Consider the following 13,054-nt stretch of genomic DNA (forward strand, 5'->3'; position numbering starts at 1 on the left):
TCTTTTTCATAGCGCACAGATCCGTTATTGACTTTCCCCGTTTGTTTGATGAAGTAAGCTATTGCCCTGTAGCGCACAATATAAGCGGACGAAGTACATAGTGATGTAATCAGGGTTCTGCCCAGAGGACCGGAGCCCGCCAGAGTCCCGGGGAGATGTCGAGGAGAGGAGCCCGGAGCTGTTAACAGTAACGTTTATTACATTATTTACAGGTAGCGTGTTGCTACATGATGGGGTTAGCATGCATCATGGAAGCTCTCGAGCTTCTGGGAGCTTCTCGGAGCTTGTGAGAGCTTGAGAGAACTTGTGAGAGCTTGTCGGGAGCGCATCGGCGCTCGCATTTTATGTCCTGGCCTTCCCAGGGTTCCCTGTAGGAAAAAACAATGGAGGCCAGAACAGTCCAATGAAAATTTCCATCTTCACCTCCGCCCCCAAAAGGGGAAGGTGAAACGCCGCCTCCTTCCCAACCCACGAAAGGAGAAAGAGGCACGTCCAGTTCGTCCCATGGCGAGGGAAAAACGCTGCCCACCGCGCACTACACGGCACAGCACGAAGACGTTGAGTCTTACGTGGAAGTCAATTTCGTAGTCTGTTGCAGTGATGGGTATGCGGCGCCAGGCAGACCACGAATTGTGGAAACAGCGGCACCAAGGCGCCACGGAGAACGTGGGAAATGCATCCGCAGACGGTTCCCAGACGCTGGGCCCTTTGTCCGGGACACCTTGACGACAAAGCAAGCCGCCTCGACGGCCAACAACTCTTCCTAATCTGTCAGTCGGTCAGGCGTGCCCAAAGGGTTTTACGAGGGGCGCAGACAACCTGAGAATATTAGACGAACGACCTTCGTGTTGTCGCTGCTCTTGGGGCATCTCTGGAACCGCTGACCCGGAAGAAACCAGGGTAGTCTTAGCCGCAACGTCTCATGCGTCAAAGCGGCGCCAAGCCAGGCAGGCCGATCATAACAATAGGCATACATATGTTCAGCGCTGTAGCTGTCGAAATGACTTTGCTGTGTTGCAGCTTGCTGAAATTATGGTGTACGTAATGTCGGCGTTCAGATTCGTGCGTATAATTTGTTCGATAACGCTTATCCCGTGAGACTAATGCTGACGCCTTCCTTTCTTCTCGAACTGCTTTGTGTGCGCATGTGTATGAGTAGATGTATGCTCAGTCGCCAGGAATTTTGTGCGCGGGGGGAAGGGGGGGGAGGGAGCTCAGGCCCCTTTTTATGCATGGTCGTGCGTTTGTTTCTAAATGTGCAATGCATATATACACATCAAAACAAGAATCCGGGGGGGGGGGTATGACACCCCCCCCCCTATTCTCTCTCTGGCTACGGCGGCCAGTATTTGATAACTTGCCACGAAAGTAATTAAAAGTGAATCATAAATTGGTTTGCGCTGGCATATCATTGGAACGACCTTCTGTTATCAGTTAAATACTAAATTTCCGCCGCACGTGTCGGATGAGTCGATATCACGAGCTTATCTCGTGCCGGCAAATAAATAGTGACCAACAGAGATTACACAAACACCGATATATATTGCGCGTCGACAGTCGGTATCGTGCGTTATCATTGGTCACTGTGTAATAATCGACGCTGCTGACTGCGTCGAAAGCGCGGACATTGTCGTTGACCGAGAGCGATACCCGGATTTGTTAATGACAAAACCGGCAGCATCTAGATCGTTGAGAGATAAGGGTTATACCTATATCCTTCTGAATTCGAGAGTAATTAGTTCGATAAAACATTTGCACGCCGCTTCCGGCAATTGTAATGCCAGATAGCGCCATCCGCGAACAGTCGTGCAGTCTCCGACCGTATACTGTGTGCGTCGCAGCGGAATTATTGGCATTGCGGACGAATTGCCGAGGATGTCAAATCCAGCGTCATCTCCTCGTGTCGCGTGGCCTCGGATCTACCTGTTTGGAGACACGCTGACGCAGGTGAGAAAGAACGGAGCCATTCTTGATCTAAATGCGCACACTAAAAGACGTCCAAACGAAGAATACACAAGGAACAGCGCTGGTCTTCTTCGTTTTGTCGTCGTGTAGTGTGGGCACTTACATATTGAGAATGAATTCAAACCAACTATAGCCCACCTTTGTCTTAGAACGAAGCCACTTTCTCGAATCACGTGTCTGCACCGAAATGAAATTTTGCCGAGTTGGGGACTCGATATAGACACCGTGAAGTGGACGAACAAGCGCTGAATTTCAGCGCCTGTAGGCAGTGGAGAGTAAAGGATTAATGGGCCAGTTTCGGTAAGGAGTGGTGGCACAATGGAGGCGTGGTCTTTAACAGTAATATATATTCAATTAAGTGTTCGATCTATAAGTAACAGGGTCAAAGTTGACAATAACATATTTGTCAAAAATATATTCGCTTCCTTGATTTTGCAATTTGCAGAGAAATTGGTTTGGGGAACAAAAAAAAATTGTTTTTGTCTTTATTTGTATGGTCCAAAAGTCAATATTTCTTGAGCTATAAATAAAAAATAAATAAACAAATAAATAAATAAATAAATAAATAAATAAATAAATAAATAAATAAATAAATAAATAAATAAACATTAGTGTACTTAGTGTACACTAATCAGGAGAGTTGCTTGTTTGGCAAGTTGGTACATACTTAGTTAACTAAGTATTAGTTAACTAAGTTAACTCTGTTTGATAACGTGACAATTTTAGGTAAGGCTAAGACGCAGCGAGAACGGGAGATTATTGAGGCATTCCATATCTGGAAACTTGGTCCAGACAAATGCGTTAGTGCGGCTTCGGTTTATCTTACCAGGAAAGAATTTTTGTTTCTAGCACAGAGGTGATCTGCTTAGATTAGCTGTTCGTGCTTTTTGGCTTTTGGGTTGTTTGGTTTTGTTTGTCATCTGCGCATGCGTCGTACGGTCTGAGGGGGAAGGTTTTTTCCGAAATAAACGCCAGTTGTTAGTGCCACGTCTCTGCGCTCTGTCTCTGTTTTCTGCCGCTCTGTTTTTTCTGTTTTTCGACGTTTTGTGGCTTCTTTTGTAGTTAACTAAGTGTACACTAATGTTAGTCTACCTAGTGTTAGGGAAGCATTAGTGTACTTGCGCGGTTGTGTAAGTACGAAACGGTATTACGAACCTGCATTAGATTGTGTACTCCCATGTTCCACTACGTAAGTGCACAGTGAATTGCCTTTTTATTGTATTGTTGAAGCGTTAGCATCTGTATTCTATATTGAAATATTCTATCCCCCCCCCCCCCCCCTTGTAATGCCCTCGGGCGCTGTGATAAATAAATAAATAAATAAATAAATAAATAAATAAATAAATAAATAAATAAATAAATAAACACACCCTGTCCACTTCAAGAAGAAGCCTTCGTTTGCAAGACCAACTGCCTGTGTTACGTATAAGGCCCTTTTATCTTTTCTGCATCTAGCGACATAAGTTTGAAATTAAGGTTCCTACGTTTTTACGTACCAACTTTTATGATCACCTGTTTGAAAGCCCCATCGTTTGCATGTGGAATGCTTACCAGGTGTTTTGCGTTTTCAGTCGTCTTTCAACATCGGCGGTTGGGGATCAGTTATCGCAGAACACTTTTCGAGGTGAGTTTGTGTTCAATATTCATTTCAAGCTCAAAAAAAAAATGATTACGAATGCTATTGTGCCGGTTGTCTCCTTTTCTCGATCGTGACTCGTTTACTTGTCTCTTCACTCTTACATTAGCTAGATACCTAGCCCTATTATCTGTGCGCGGTATTTCTTCGAGAAACGGGAGTGAACGACAAAATGTTACTGTTAACAGACGATGTTGGTATGCCGTATACTTGGACAGTGTTGTAGTCATGACCTGGTAGTGTCCTCACTGACTATTCTTCTTCTCTTTCATTCTTTTACTTTTCCTCCCTTTCCCATTCCCATTCACAAGTACAGGATAGCAAACCGGATACTTCCTCTCGTGAACTTGCCTGTCTCTCCTTTATTTCTCCCCCTCCCTCTCTTCTAGCCCAAGCAATTAGACGAAACGTCCACGCAGCCACATGCGCTACATACGTGACCAAGGATCCACTTTTTTGCTTCCTGTCAGTGCGGGCTGCGCTATCTGGGCAGTTATCACGAGTATGCGTATCGACGTAGTCTGTGCTGATAAGGACACGGTCAGACTAAAGGTATGCAGATAAATGGTCTCACGGTACGCGTTGGCTTGCGCAACAACTGATACCACTGATGGGCGAAACGCGGCACCTAATCGGATGAATCATGTTGGTCCTTGGCTTGACGTGAGAGCGAGCGCAGTGGGTCAATAAATATTCGGACAATCAATCAATCAATCAATCAATCAATCAATCAATCAATCAATCAATCAATCAATCAATCAATCAATCAATCAATCAATGAATGAATGAATGAATGAATGAATCAATCAATCAATCAATCAATCAATCAATCAATCAATTGTATGATTTATGTTGGTCTTTGCCTTAATGTCAGAGAGAGCTCAGTGCTCAGTGTGTCATTCTGTTTTCCGGGAATCGATCAATCAATCGACCAATCAATCGGTGAATGAATGAATGACGACCCTAGACCCCTTGCTCCTTTTTACATAACACAGATCAAGTCACTACGCTGTATTAAGTAACGAAAAGCAAAATGCAGTCGCTGCGTTCGTTAATTCGTGTGCGTCAATTCACTAGTACTCGTTATGTAGCTGCGAACAAAACCACCTAATTTTACTTTTAATCTCGCAATCAGCTTTTTGGTCGGTGTTACCAACACGTCAATTCTTTAGGACTGCCATGAGCCTTTGCGTCATAATTTACGAGTCACTTCAGAGTCAAACCAGGGCAAAGTGTTCAAATAACTATTTTTGTCGTTAGCTGCATCATCCAAGGATTTTCTTTCGGCTAAGCTTGCTTTTACAGGACGCAGACCAGGCCCGTAGCCAGGAGGGGGGGGGGGAGTTTTACCGAAAATAAACAATGAAAATAGGTGTCTTTCTAAAATATTCGAGGCCTCGAGCAAGTGCCCCCCCCCCTCCCCCCGACAAAAATTCCCGGATACGGGCTTGATGTAGACATCTGGTCCCTTAACAGCTGTATATCTGGGTGGGTGTCAGTGGCCATGGTTTAATTGAAACATTCGCAACACCATTTCGATCTTCACTCTCTACGTATACAGCAGTGGGCATCCTTCACTCACAGCTGTATGCATTGTTCCGTACAGGCGGTGTGACGTGCTGTCTCGCGGCCTGTGCGGCTACAACACGCGCGCATGGAGGCATGCATTGCCCCTCGTGCTGGGCCCCGAGGACGCTCGCAGTGTTGCCGCGCTCGTCCTCATGATGGGCACCAGCGACTGTGCCGACCCACGTGATCCCGAAGCAACGCACGTGCCTCTGGATGAGTACTCCGACAACGTGGCCCACATGCTCGACTACATCCAGGTATGGACTATTTTACTGATGGGTTTCGGTGCCGCCATTCTTGTAACCTGGCCATCTCGTATCTTCAACAACTAAGCGAACAGTGCTATGGCAGACAAATGCACATGAAAACGGTTCGGTTGGCGCATTCGACGTTTCATGACCTTATTCACGTCGCAATAAACAAAAGTAATGCGACATTAGTTTAACAGCCAAGGTGGCGGCGCCCATGTGTCTTACGTAAATTCGTCATAGTAGCGCACGCGGGCGCGTGTACCGGTGCTCTGACCGATGTGGTCGATTACAGTACTGGTCGTGATGGAAGAGAGGATGTCACGCTGCTAAACATGAGGTCCCAGTTTCAATTTCTCACCCGTAATTGTTGTCTACCCTGCCGCAAAGTCCACTTGTCGATAAAGGGTCGGATTCAGCATCTCCTGTTCAACGAGTTTCAAAAAGCTAGTGCTAGCTAAAATTTAAAGGGTCCCACGTGGTCGAATTAAGTGCGCTGCACTTCGCTGTAGCGTGCCCCATAAGTCAGTGTTCATTTTGGTCATTAAAAAACTCACACGGTCCCTTACGAATTCGCCTAAGACGGCTCGGTGGCGAAAGCCATCCGGCACGCCATAATTAGGGCTCTGGGGTTTCGGAGTCTATTTTTCTTGATATTCGGAGGGCGTTTTTCGGAGTTTATTACTTTCTTGGAGGAAATTCGGCGTTTATCGGAGTTTATTTCTCGTAAATCCCCAATTTTCCGAAATTCGGTGTTTAATTTTGCATTATAAGTTGTTGCAGTGTTTTCGTATTAATTTTATTTCCAATGAAAATGCGTTGCATTGTTGCCGATAATCCTGTTTCTCCATCCTTTCATTCTTTCTCACTTCCTGTTCATTTACCTTGTTAATAAGGCTGTTGATGTACACTGCTGTGAACTCGGCAAAGTGTACTTTTTGAAGGGGGGGGGGGGGCAAGAGCTAGTCAAGCTGCTTCTCAGCTTTTTCTACCAGCCTCCCTCATCTTCTCGATGAAAAATAAAGCACCTATTATTATTGTTATTCTCAATACTCCGAAATCTTAGATGAAATGATATCTGAACACGGAAACATGCGAACACACTAAGTGTATTTGAGATGTCTGGAAGGTTGGAACGCGCAAACACACATACATACGAGCACAAATACTTGAATACAAAACAGCTAAGCTTGTTTCGTATACAACCTTAAAGCTTGTTGTAATAGACGCAAGCATACTTTATGAGGTTGCTGCCGCTAATGGAGGCGCGCTCCTTTCGGTTGATGATTCTCAGCTTTGAAAATGCCTTTTGAACGTTGAAAATGGCCTTTGGGAATCGGAGTTGATCGGATAAATCCGAACTGGCAAAAATTTTACCGGCGAGTGCTTATCGGATTTTTTCGAATTTATCCGAAAACACGGAGCCCTAGCCAAAATTCACCAACATTTTGCGAAGCGGCGAAGTACCCATTGCGCATCTGTAAGGCAATGTGCGCACCAACCTAGCTGCACGCTGTGTCGCTGATGAGGGTGAATTATTGCCGAGCCCTTTGTAATGGGTGCGAAGCTTTACAACTTCACTCGTTATGCAATTCACATGATGTGACGCCTGGTGCGTTTCCACGCTTCCGCCACGCAATGTTGCATCTGTTAACGTTACTCCTCGACCGAAATCATGACACCTGTAAGCGTCCTTTTCCGAATAAGTTTCAAGCGCTTGTGTGGCTCGGTGGTAGAATGGTTTCTATTCTACCATGCAGCCCTGATTCGTATTTCTCATTGTGTGCGAGGTCACATGTGCTTTTGTGCCACATGGCTCGTTTTACTGCTGATGAGGCACTTAAAAATCCTTTAAACCACCCAAAGGTCGAAATTTATTTGTGGCGTTGCAGTTCTGCACGAGTCTACAGTCAACACGCAGCCGCGAGAATTTTTCGAAACGGTGCCGTAATAGTGGAGTTACACGCGTTTCATAAATTCAAAAGAGGCCCTCGCTCGTTTCGCTCTTTCCTTCGCTATGCTCCGTTCGACAACTCGTCTCTTCTCCTGGCTGGGTGCTCCTCCTCACCGCGCCAGGAGGAAAAGAGGCGAGCGCGCGTACCTGCGAGCAGACAAACAGGTTATTTTTGCGGACCACATGACCAGACGCGAACGTTGACGTCACGGCCAACGCTGGGGATTACTGAGAGGCCCGGAGAGGAGAATGGATTGTTTCTTTGAATTTGCGGCGCGCCCGCTGCTCGGAACGCGGCCGCGTTTGGCATATAGTTGGTCGTGATGGCATTCTGAACTCGATGCGCGCGTTCACCTGAAATGTTAAAAAATTATCGGGGTTGTTTTGGGGGCCCTTTAAGGATTTTGGTTTAATAACGACGTTCAGTCAACCACTCAACCGAACGTACATACAATCGTTTATTACGTTTAGCGAAATCCGGCCCCTATTGCGCACTTCGACCACTAAGTGGATACTTATTAATGTGTATCGTTACACACACACGCACACAGACACAGGCGCACGCACGCGCGCGAATTGTAGAGGTTTTTGATCTAAAGCGAGTGTCGCATGGCCTCCAAGATCCACGCCGCGCGCCCGCCCTCTCGGATGCCATGAAAAGTCGAGACACATTTCTCACAATGCCTCACAGATGGCAACACATTATCTAGCATTTGCTGTTTGCTGCGTTGGCTTGATATGTTTTCCGCTAGATGGACATAGTTGTCCATTTTTAGAGCTGTTTGAAAGTTCGTGTGTGTATTTAGCGGCGATGGCTGCACTATCCCGGCCTTTTTCGACGTAGTTTGATGGCCTCGCGAATGCGCCTACAAATCGCATTATGGACTCGTTTTCGTCGTGACACCTGCCGAACAAAATGCGTTAAGGAAGGAGGCGCTGGTTAAGGAGACTCCTTTCACTACATGACATTTATGTAGCGTTTTTTTTTTCCGAGGAAGCTGCAAGTAACAGCGTGGCTTTGTGGTGCGACGCCTGCTTGCCACGCGAACGGCCCGGGTTCGATCCTCCATGGGACCGAAGATTTTATTGTTTATTTTACTTGCTTTCTCGATTTTTCGGTCACGGACGATTTTTCGCTCACAACCAACGGTGCTGACGCTGACACCGGAATTTCTGCGACACGAGCTCTCTAACGCTATCGCGTTAAAACCTGAGGTCCCTATATATTTAGCTTCAGAGCCCTCGTCTGTATAGTCAGCAGGTATTTAACTGCCATGCGAATGCCGACAGTATTGACAAACGTGACAGTTTAGACGAATTGGCACTGCATGGTTTTGGTGTGGGCAGTGCCTGCAAAAGAATTAATTAAAAAGAGCACACGGCGGGGAGACATGAACACACGTGGTGCTATTACACATGACGCTTTTACTTTTGCATTTGAATGCAACTGCCGCGGCGGGGTATGAAACCGGGACCTCGTGCTCATTTGCGCAGCGCCATATTTTTTTCATTTACCAATGAGTAAACTGAAACCGTCAATCTTCTGCGCGAACTTCAAGGCCCGTGTTCGGTTATTGCGGCTTCTCTCTTGATGTAATAGTGGCATTTATCATATTCTAGAACGGTAATTTACTAAACCAGCTCAAGTAAACATTTCAGGGGCCTTACGAAACCTTCGGTCTCTTTCGGTTGCAGGCATGCGGCATTTCCTACGGCAGGATCATCCTCGTCACTCCTCCCCCGATTGACGAGCAACTGTGGTTGGCCCATTGCAGGAGACGAGGTATTGCTCTCTGGTAGTTTACTTAGCGGGTTCATTTAAACCTTGGTCGAGCTGTGTTTCATAAATCTTTCCAGCTTACGTGTTTCTCGGGACTATTCGGACATTCATTAAGGCAATCGAAAGCCTTAGATGCCTCATAAAACGCGCAAATTGACCGTCGGCGGCGTCAACATGCTAAGAGGTTTATCGACGTTAATATGTGGCGATTTTAACGCCAATAAACCTCTTAGCAATACTAAAGACCTAAAAATCATGACAATGGCAACTTGTGCCTATATATACATGCTCGCTCATTTAAGTGGTTGCGCGTAAACGTCAACGTGGACACTTTGGTGGCTTTGTAACTCCGATCTCACAAAAATAATGCAACATGTTTTTGCAGATTAAATTAGAGCACGCGCTTGGCTTTAATTCTGGGAAGTTTAAAGAAAATCGAAGATCTATGGCATTTTTAAAATTGATTTTCAAATTATGGCATTCTTAGAGACATGCCTTCACTTATGCATTTTTGGTTTGCGTTTGACATCATTCTTGGCAATCGTATTGTCACGGGGTCGTGACGTCGACGAATGCAGAAGTCGGCGTGTCCAAGATTAAACTCTTCATTTGGCCTAACTTGTAACCGGGAAACGTAAAGTCAAACTACAGCAATACACACTGTACACTGATAGCGGCGAACAGAGCGTCGACCGTCGATAAACTAATCATCGCTGGGATGCGCCGTCTTTTATACATCACGCATTGAACTTTCCAGCCTTATCACTGGTGGTCGCGCAAGCTCTGGAATAATCTTGACTATTCGCGTCATGCGCGCGATCTTAACAAAATGATCTACTACAATCTGGAAGGTTCCCCAGACATTCTGGCTCGGCTTGCGCAGGGCATGCAGTGGTAACACGTGTAAGGTGGCGGTAACACAAAACATAGAAAGAAAGGAGCGCGTGTGGCGATATTTAACAAAATCATTAATCGAATGTGTGGCAACATGCTGAAAAATGTTGGAAACTGAGTGTCATAGACACGGAGCGAAAATATCTGCAATTAGAGCATTATTGAGCAATGTGACGCGCAATACGCACAAGGATGTCAAGAGGGAATGTGGTGGAAAGTGCAGCGTGGTGGAGAGAGTCTTATGTGTTAGGGCTTATTGATTGGTGACGTCACCGATTCATAATGCAAGAAATACGAGAAGATATATAGGCGACGACTATAGTAGAACTATGGAACTAGAAACTTCGCCTATTGCGATAATCTCTTTCAAAGTTTTCCGTTGAACCTTTCCTTTTTCTGACTTTTCTATACCTTGCAGGCAGAAACACAGTCAGAACGTCGTCTTCCGTCACCAAGTACGCGAAGGCTTGCGCCATGGTTGGGTTGGGAAGAGGCGTCAAGGTTGTCGACGCACATTCGCACTTTCTGAACGACGCGGTGAGTATAACGACATATCTTTCCGTTCGACAGCGTCTGGCGATATACGAATATGTCGATCCTGTGAAGAACGTATGAATTTTCTGCGGCGAGATACCGCGAATAAATTGTTTCCATGTTCTGACAATGTGCCAGAATTCTTCGGCTGGTCAACAGTTGACCGTGTAAATTTTTGCTATGCGAAATTTTATCGCGATATTGTTAGAAGACGGTAAGGAAGTGTAAAGAGTTATGCACACTTGGCTTTCTGTGCAACATTCTCGACTTCAATTTTTTTTATTTCAACGCGATAACATATGTCCTCTCTGACTCAACTGCAAATGTTTTGTTGGTGGCACGAGTTTCTTTCTACTAAGTAATACGAGGTGAAATGTTCCGAAAATCTTGTTGAACTTGTATTCAGCTAGCTCTATGCTACATTCTAACATCAATGCGTTGGTGGAGTAGTCTTTTGTATGCATTGTAAGGCAAATCTTCGAAAAAAAAGACGCATTCAAAATACAGTGTGACACGTCAATGTCTAACTTTTATACACTTTAATCTTGTCATGAAGAACACTGATATATGGAATCACCGGTTATAGCGAACTAAATACGAACTTTGGTTGGCCACGCTTCATTTCAATGACATTCATTATGTTTATAGCGAAACCGAAAAGCGCGAGCGCCGCCGCAGCATCGACTATCACGCCCCGCCACGGTGGTCTTTAGTGGTTATGGCGCTCGACTGCTGACTCGAAGGTCGCGGGATCGAATCCCGGGCGCGGCGGCTGCATTTTCGATGGAAGCGAAAATGTTTGAGGCACGTGTACTTAGATTTAGGTGCACGTTAAAGAACCCCAGGTGGTTGAAGTTTCCGGAGCCCTCCACTACGGCGTCTCTCATAATCATATGGTGATTTTGGGACGTTGAACCCCAGATATTATTATGTTAACATCGACTATCACGAAGCAATATACAAATATTTCGTTTACGGGAGGCTCGAAACTCTAAATGCAGCCTAAAAAGGAAAATATAGTTATTGTAACACAATTCACAACCGTATTAGAAAGAACATGGTCATGACATTAAAAACTTTAGTTATAAATGTGGTCACATCCTTCTTCATATAAATATGAACTCAGGCCCGTTTTGTCAAACGAACTTTGTTCTGTTGTAATTTCACCTTCTCATGTTTCGGTGTGTTTAGATTGAAACACCACCAGGAGACAGGTAAAGATCACCTCGTTTATTATGGGTTTGAAGCCTGGAATAATTCGTTCCTGTATCTAGGATATTGGCGCGAGCCAGATTTTCGATACCTACGTATAGGTGCCGATTTCTGTCTACTGTTACAACGAATGTCGGATATAACGAACTAATATACGCTCCCCATGTTACGTCGTTATAAAGACGTTCGACTCTACTTACCTGTGTATTTATTTTCCACCATCTTTTGCACGGCTCCTTCAGCACTGGAGTAGGCTGTTATCCGACGGCATCAACCTGTCGCCGGCCGGATCGCACAAGCTCACCGCCGTCCTCGTACCTGTGCTCAGGGAAGTGGTTGGCGGAGCGCCTCGGTTGTTCCCGGAATTCTCGGAACTCGATCCCGACAAACCGGAGGACGCGATCTCCGCTTGGGCGTCGGAAACCTGCGGCTGCGCCCGTCTGTAGCTCGCCCGCCCACTGACCTGCGGTTCACAGTTTACTGTTTACTGACATTGTTATTTAGGCAAAAAGCTGGCCCGGCTCGTGAGAAGGGCCGCTCGGCGAAAAACCGGTGCAGAAGGTCACGTGACCACCCGCGCGCCTCGTTGATCAAGGCGTGCGAGCTGCGCGATCACTTCATCATTGCGGCGTTGGTGCGTGCGTGAAAAAAAAAATTCACAGGGTCCCTATATTCGCCTAAGACTACTCAAAGGCGAAACCCATCTTCGTTTTCTTCTCAGTCAATGTATTGAATGCATGACGGACCCTGTGAGATTTTTATGGATAATTTATAAATATTTATAAGCCATATTTGTCAATAAACACATTTTTGTAGTTACCAAACACTTCAAGCCGTGTCATAACTGCGTAACTCTTCTTCACATTGGTGTATCATTTATTGCGATGTCATCCCCATTTGAAGAGACACGAACCAGTGTTCAGCAGTGATTAACAGCACGCAAGCTTAGATTCTCGCGTGATAGAGCCCTGGACGGTCCCACAAATATTAACGGTTTCACTTCATCTAACAGTTGTGCCAAACGTGAAACCTCGTTAAAGCTCTTTCTTTTTAAATGCGAATACTTTTTAGTAGGGGCACGCGAACAGTGAATTTTAGAACCGAATCGAATACGAACCGAATAGCAATGACAGAATTAACTACGAATACTCTTCGAATAGTTTTCGGATACTGTGGCTACCATATTCAAAGCATCCCTGGAAAGGTAGCGTAACGGCTTTCTAAGCAGCCCAAGAATTCCACATTTTATTTGAGTTTTAACA

At 45.5% G+C, this 13,054-nt stretch overlaps 1 protein-coding gene across 1 annotated transcript; it reads left to right on the forward strand.

Moving 5' to 3' along the window:
• The first annotated feature begins 1,851 nt into the window (after window positions 1-1,851).
• Window positions 1,852-12,268, forward strand: LOC119394200 (isoamyl acetate-hydrolyzing esterase 1 homolog). The gene is made up of 6 exons (XM_037661476.2): window positions 1,852-1,947; window positions 3,537-3,589; window positions 5,208-5,427; window positions 9,068-9,155; window positions 10,465-10,583; window positions 12,035-12,268. The coding sequence occupies exons 1-6, from the start codon at window positions 1,876-1,878 to the stop codon at window positions 12,236-12,238; spliced, it is 756 nt and encodes a 251-aa protein (XP_037517404.1). The 5' UTR covers window positions 1,852-1,875; the 3' UTR covers window positions 12,239-12,268.
• The last annotated feature ends 786 nt before the right edge of the window (window positions 12,269-13,054 follow it).

The sequence above is a fragment of the Rhipicephalus sanguineus genome, chromosome 5 (assembly GCF_013339695.2).
Source record: "Rhipicephalus sanguineus isolate Rsan-2018 chromosome 5, BIME_Rsan_1.4, whole genome shotgun sequence".
In the NCBI taxonomy this organism is placed as follows: domain Eukaryota; kingdom Metazoa; phylum Arthropoda; class Arachnida; order Ixodida; family Ixodidae; genus Rhipicephalus; species Rhipicephalus sanguineus.

What these genes read in the sequence shown, in the direction of transcription:
- LOC119394200 (XM_037661476.2), top strand. Translation starts at nt 1,876, where the DNA reads ATGTCAAATCCAGCGTCATCTCCTCGTGTCGCGTGGCCTCGGATCTAC. An exon ending in TTGGAGACACGCTGACGCAG is followed by an intron (nt 1,948 to 3,536) that starts GTGAGAAAGAAC and finishes TTGCGTTTTCAG; the next exon opens with TCGTCTTTCAACATCGGCGG. An exon ending in ACATGCTCGACTACATCCAG is followed by an intron (nt 5,428 to 9,067) that starts GTATGGACTATT and finishes TTTCGGTTGCAG; the next exon opens with GCATGCGGCATTTCCTACGG.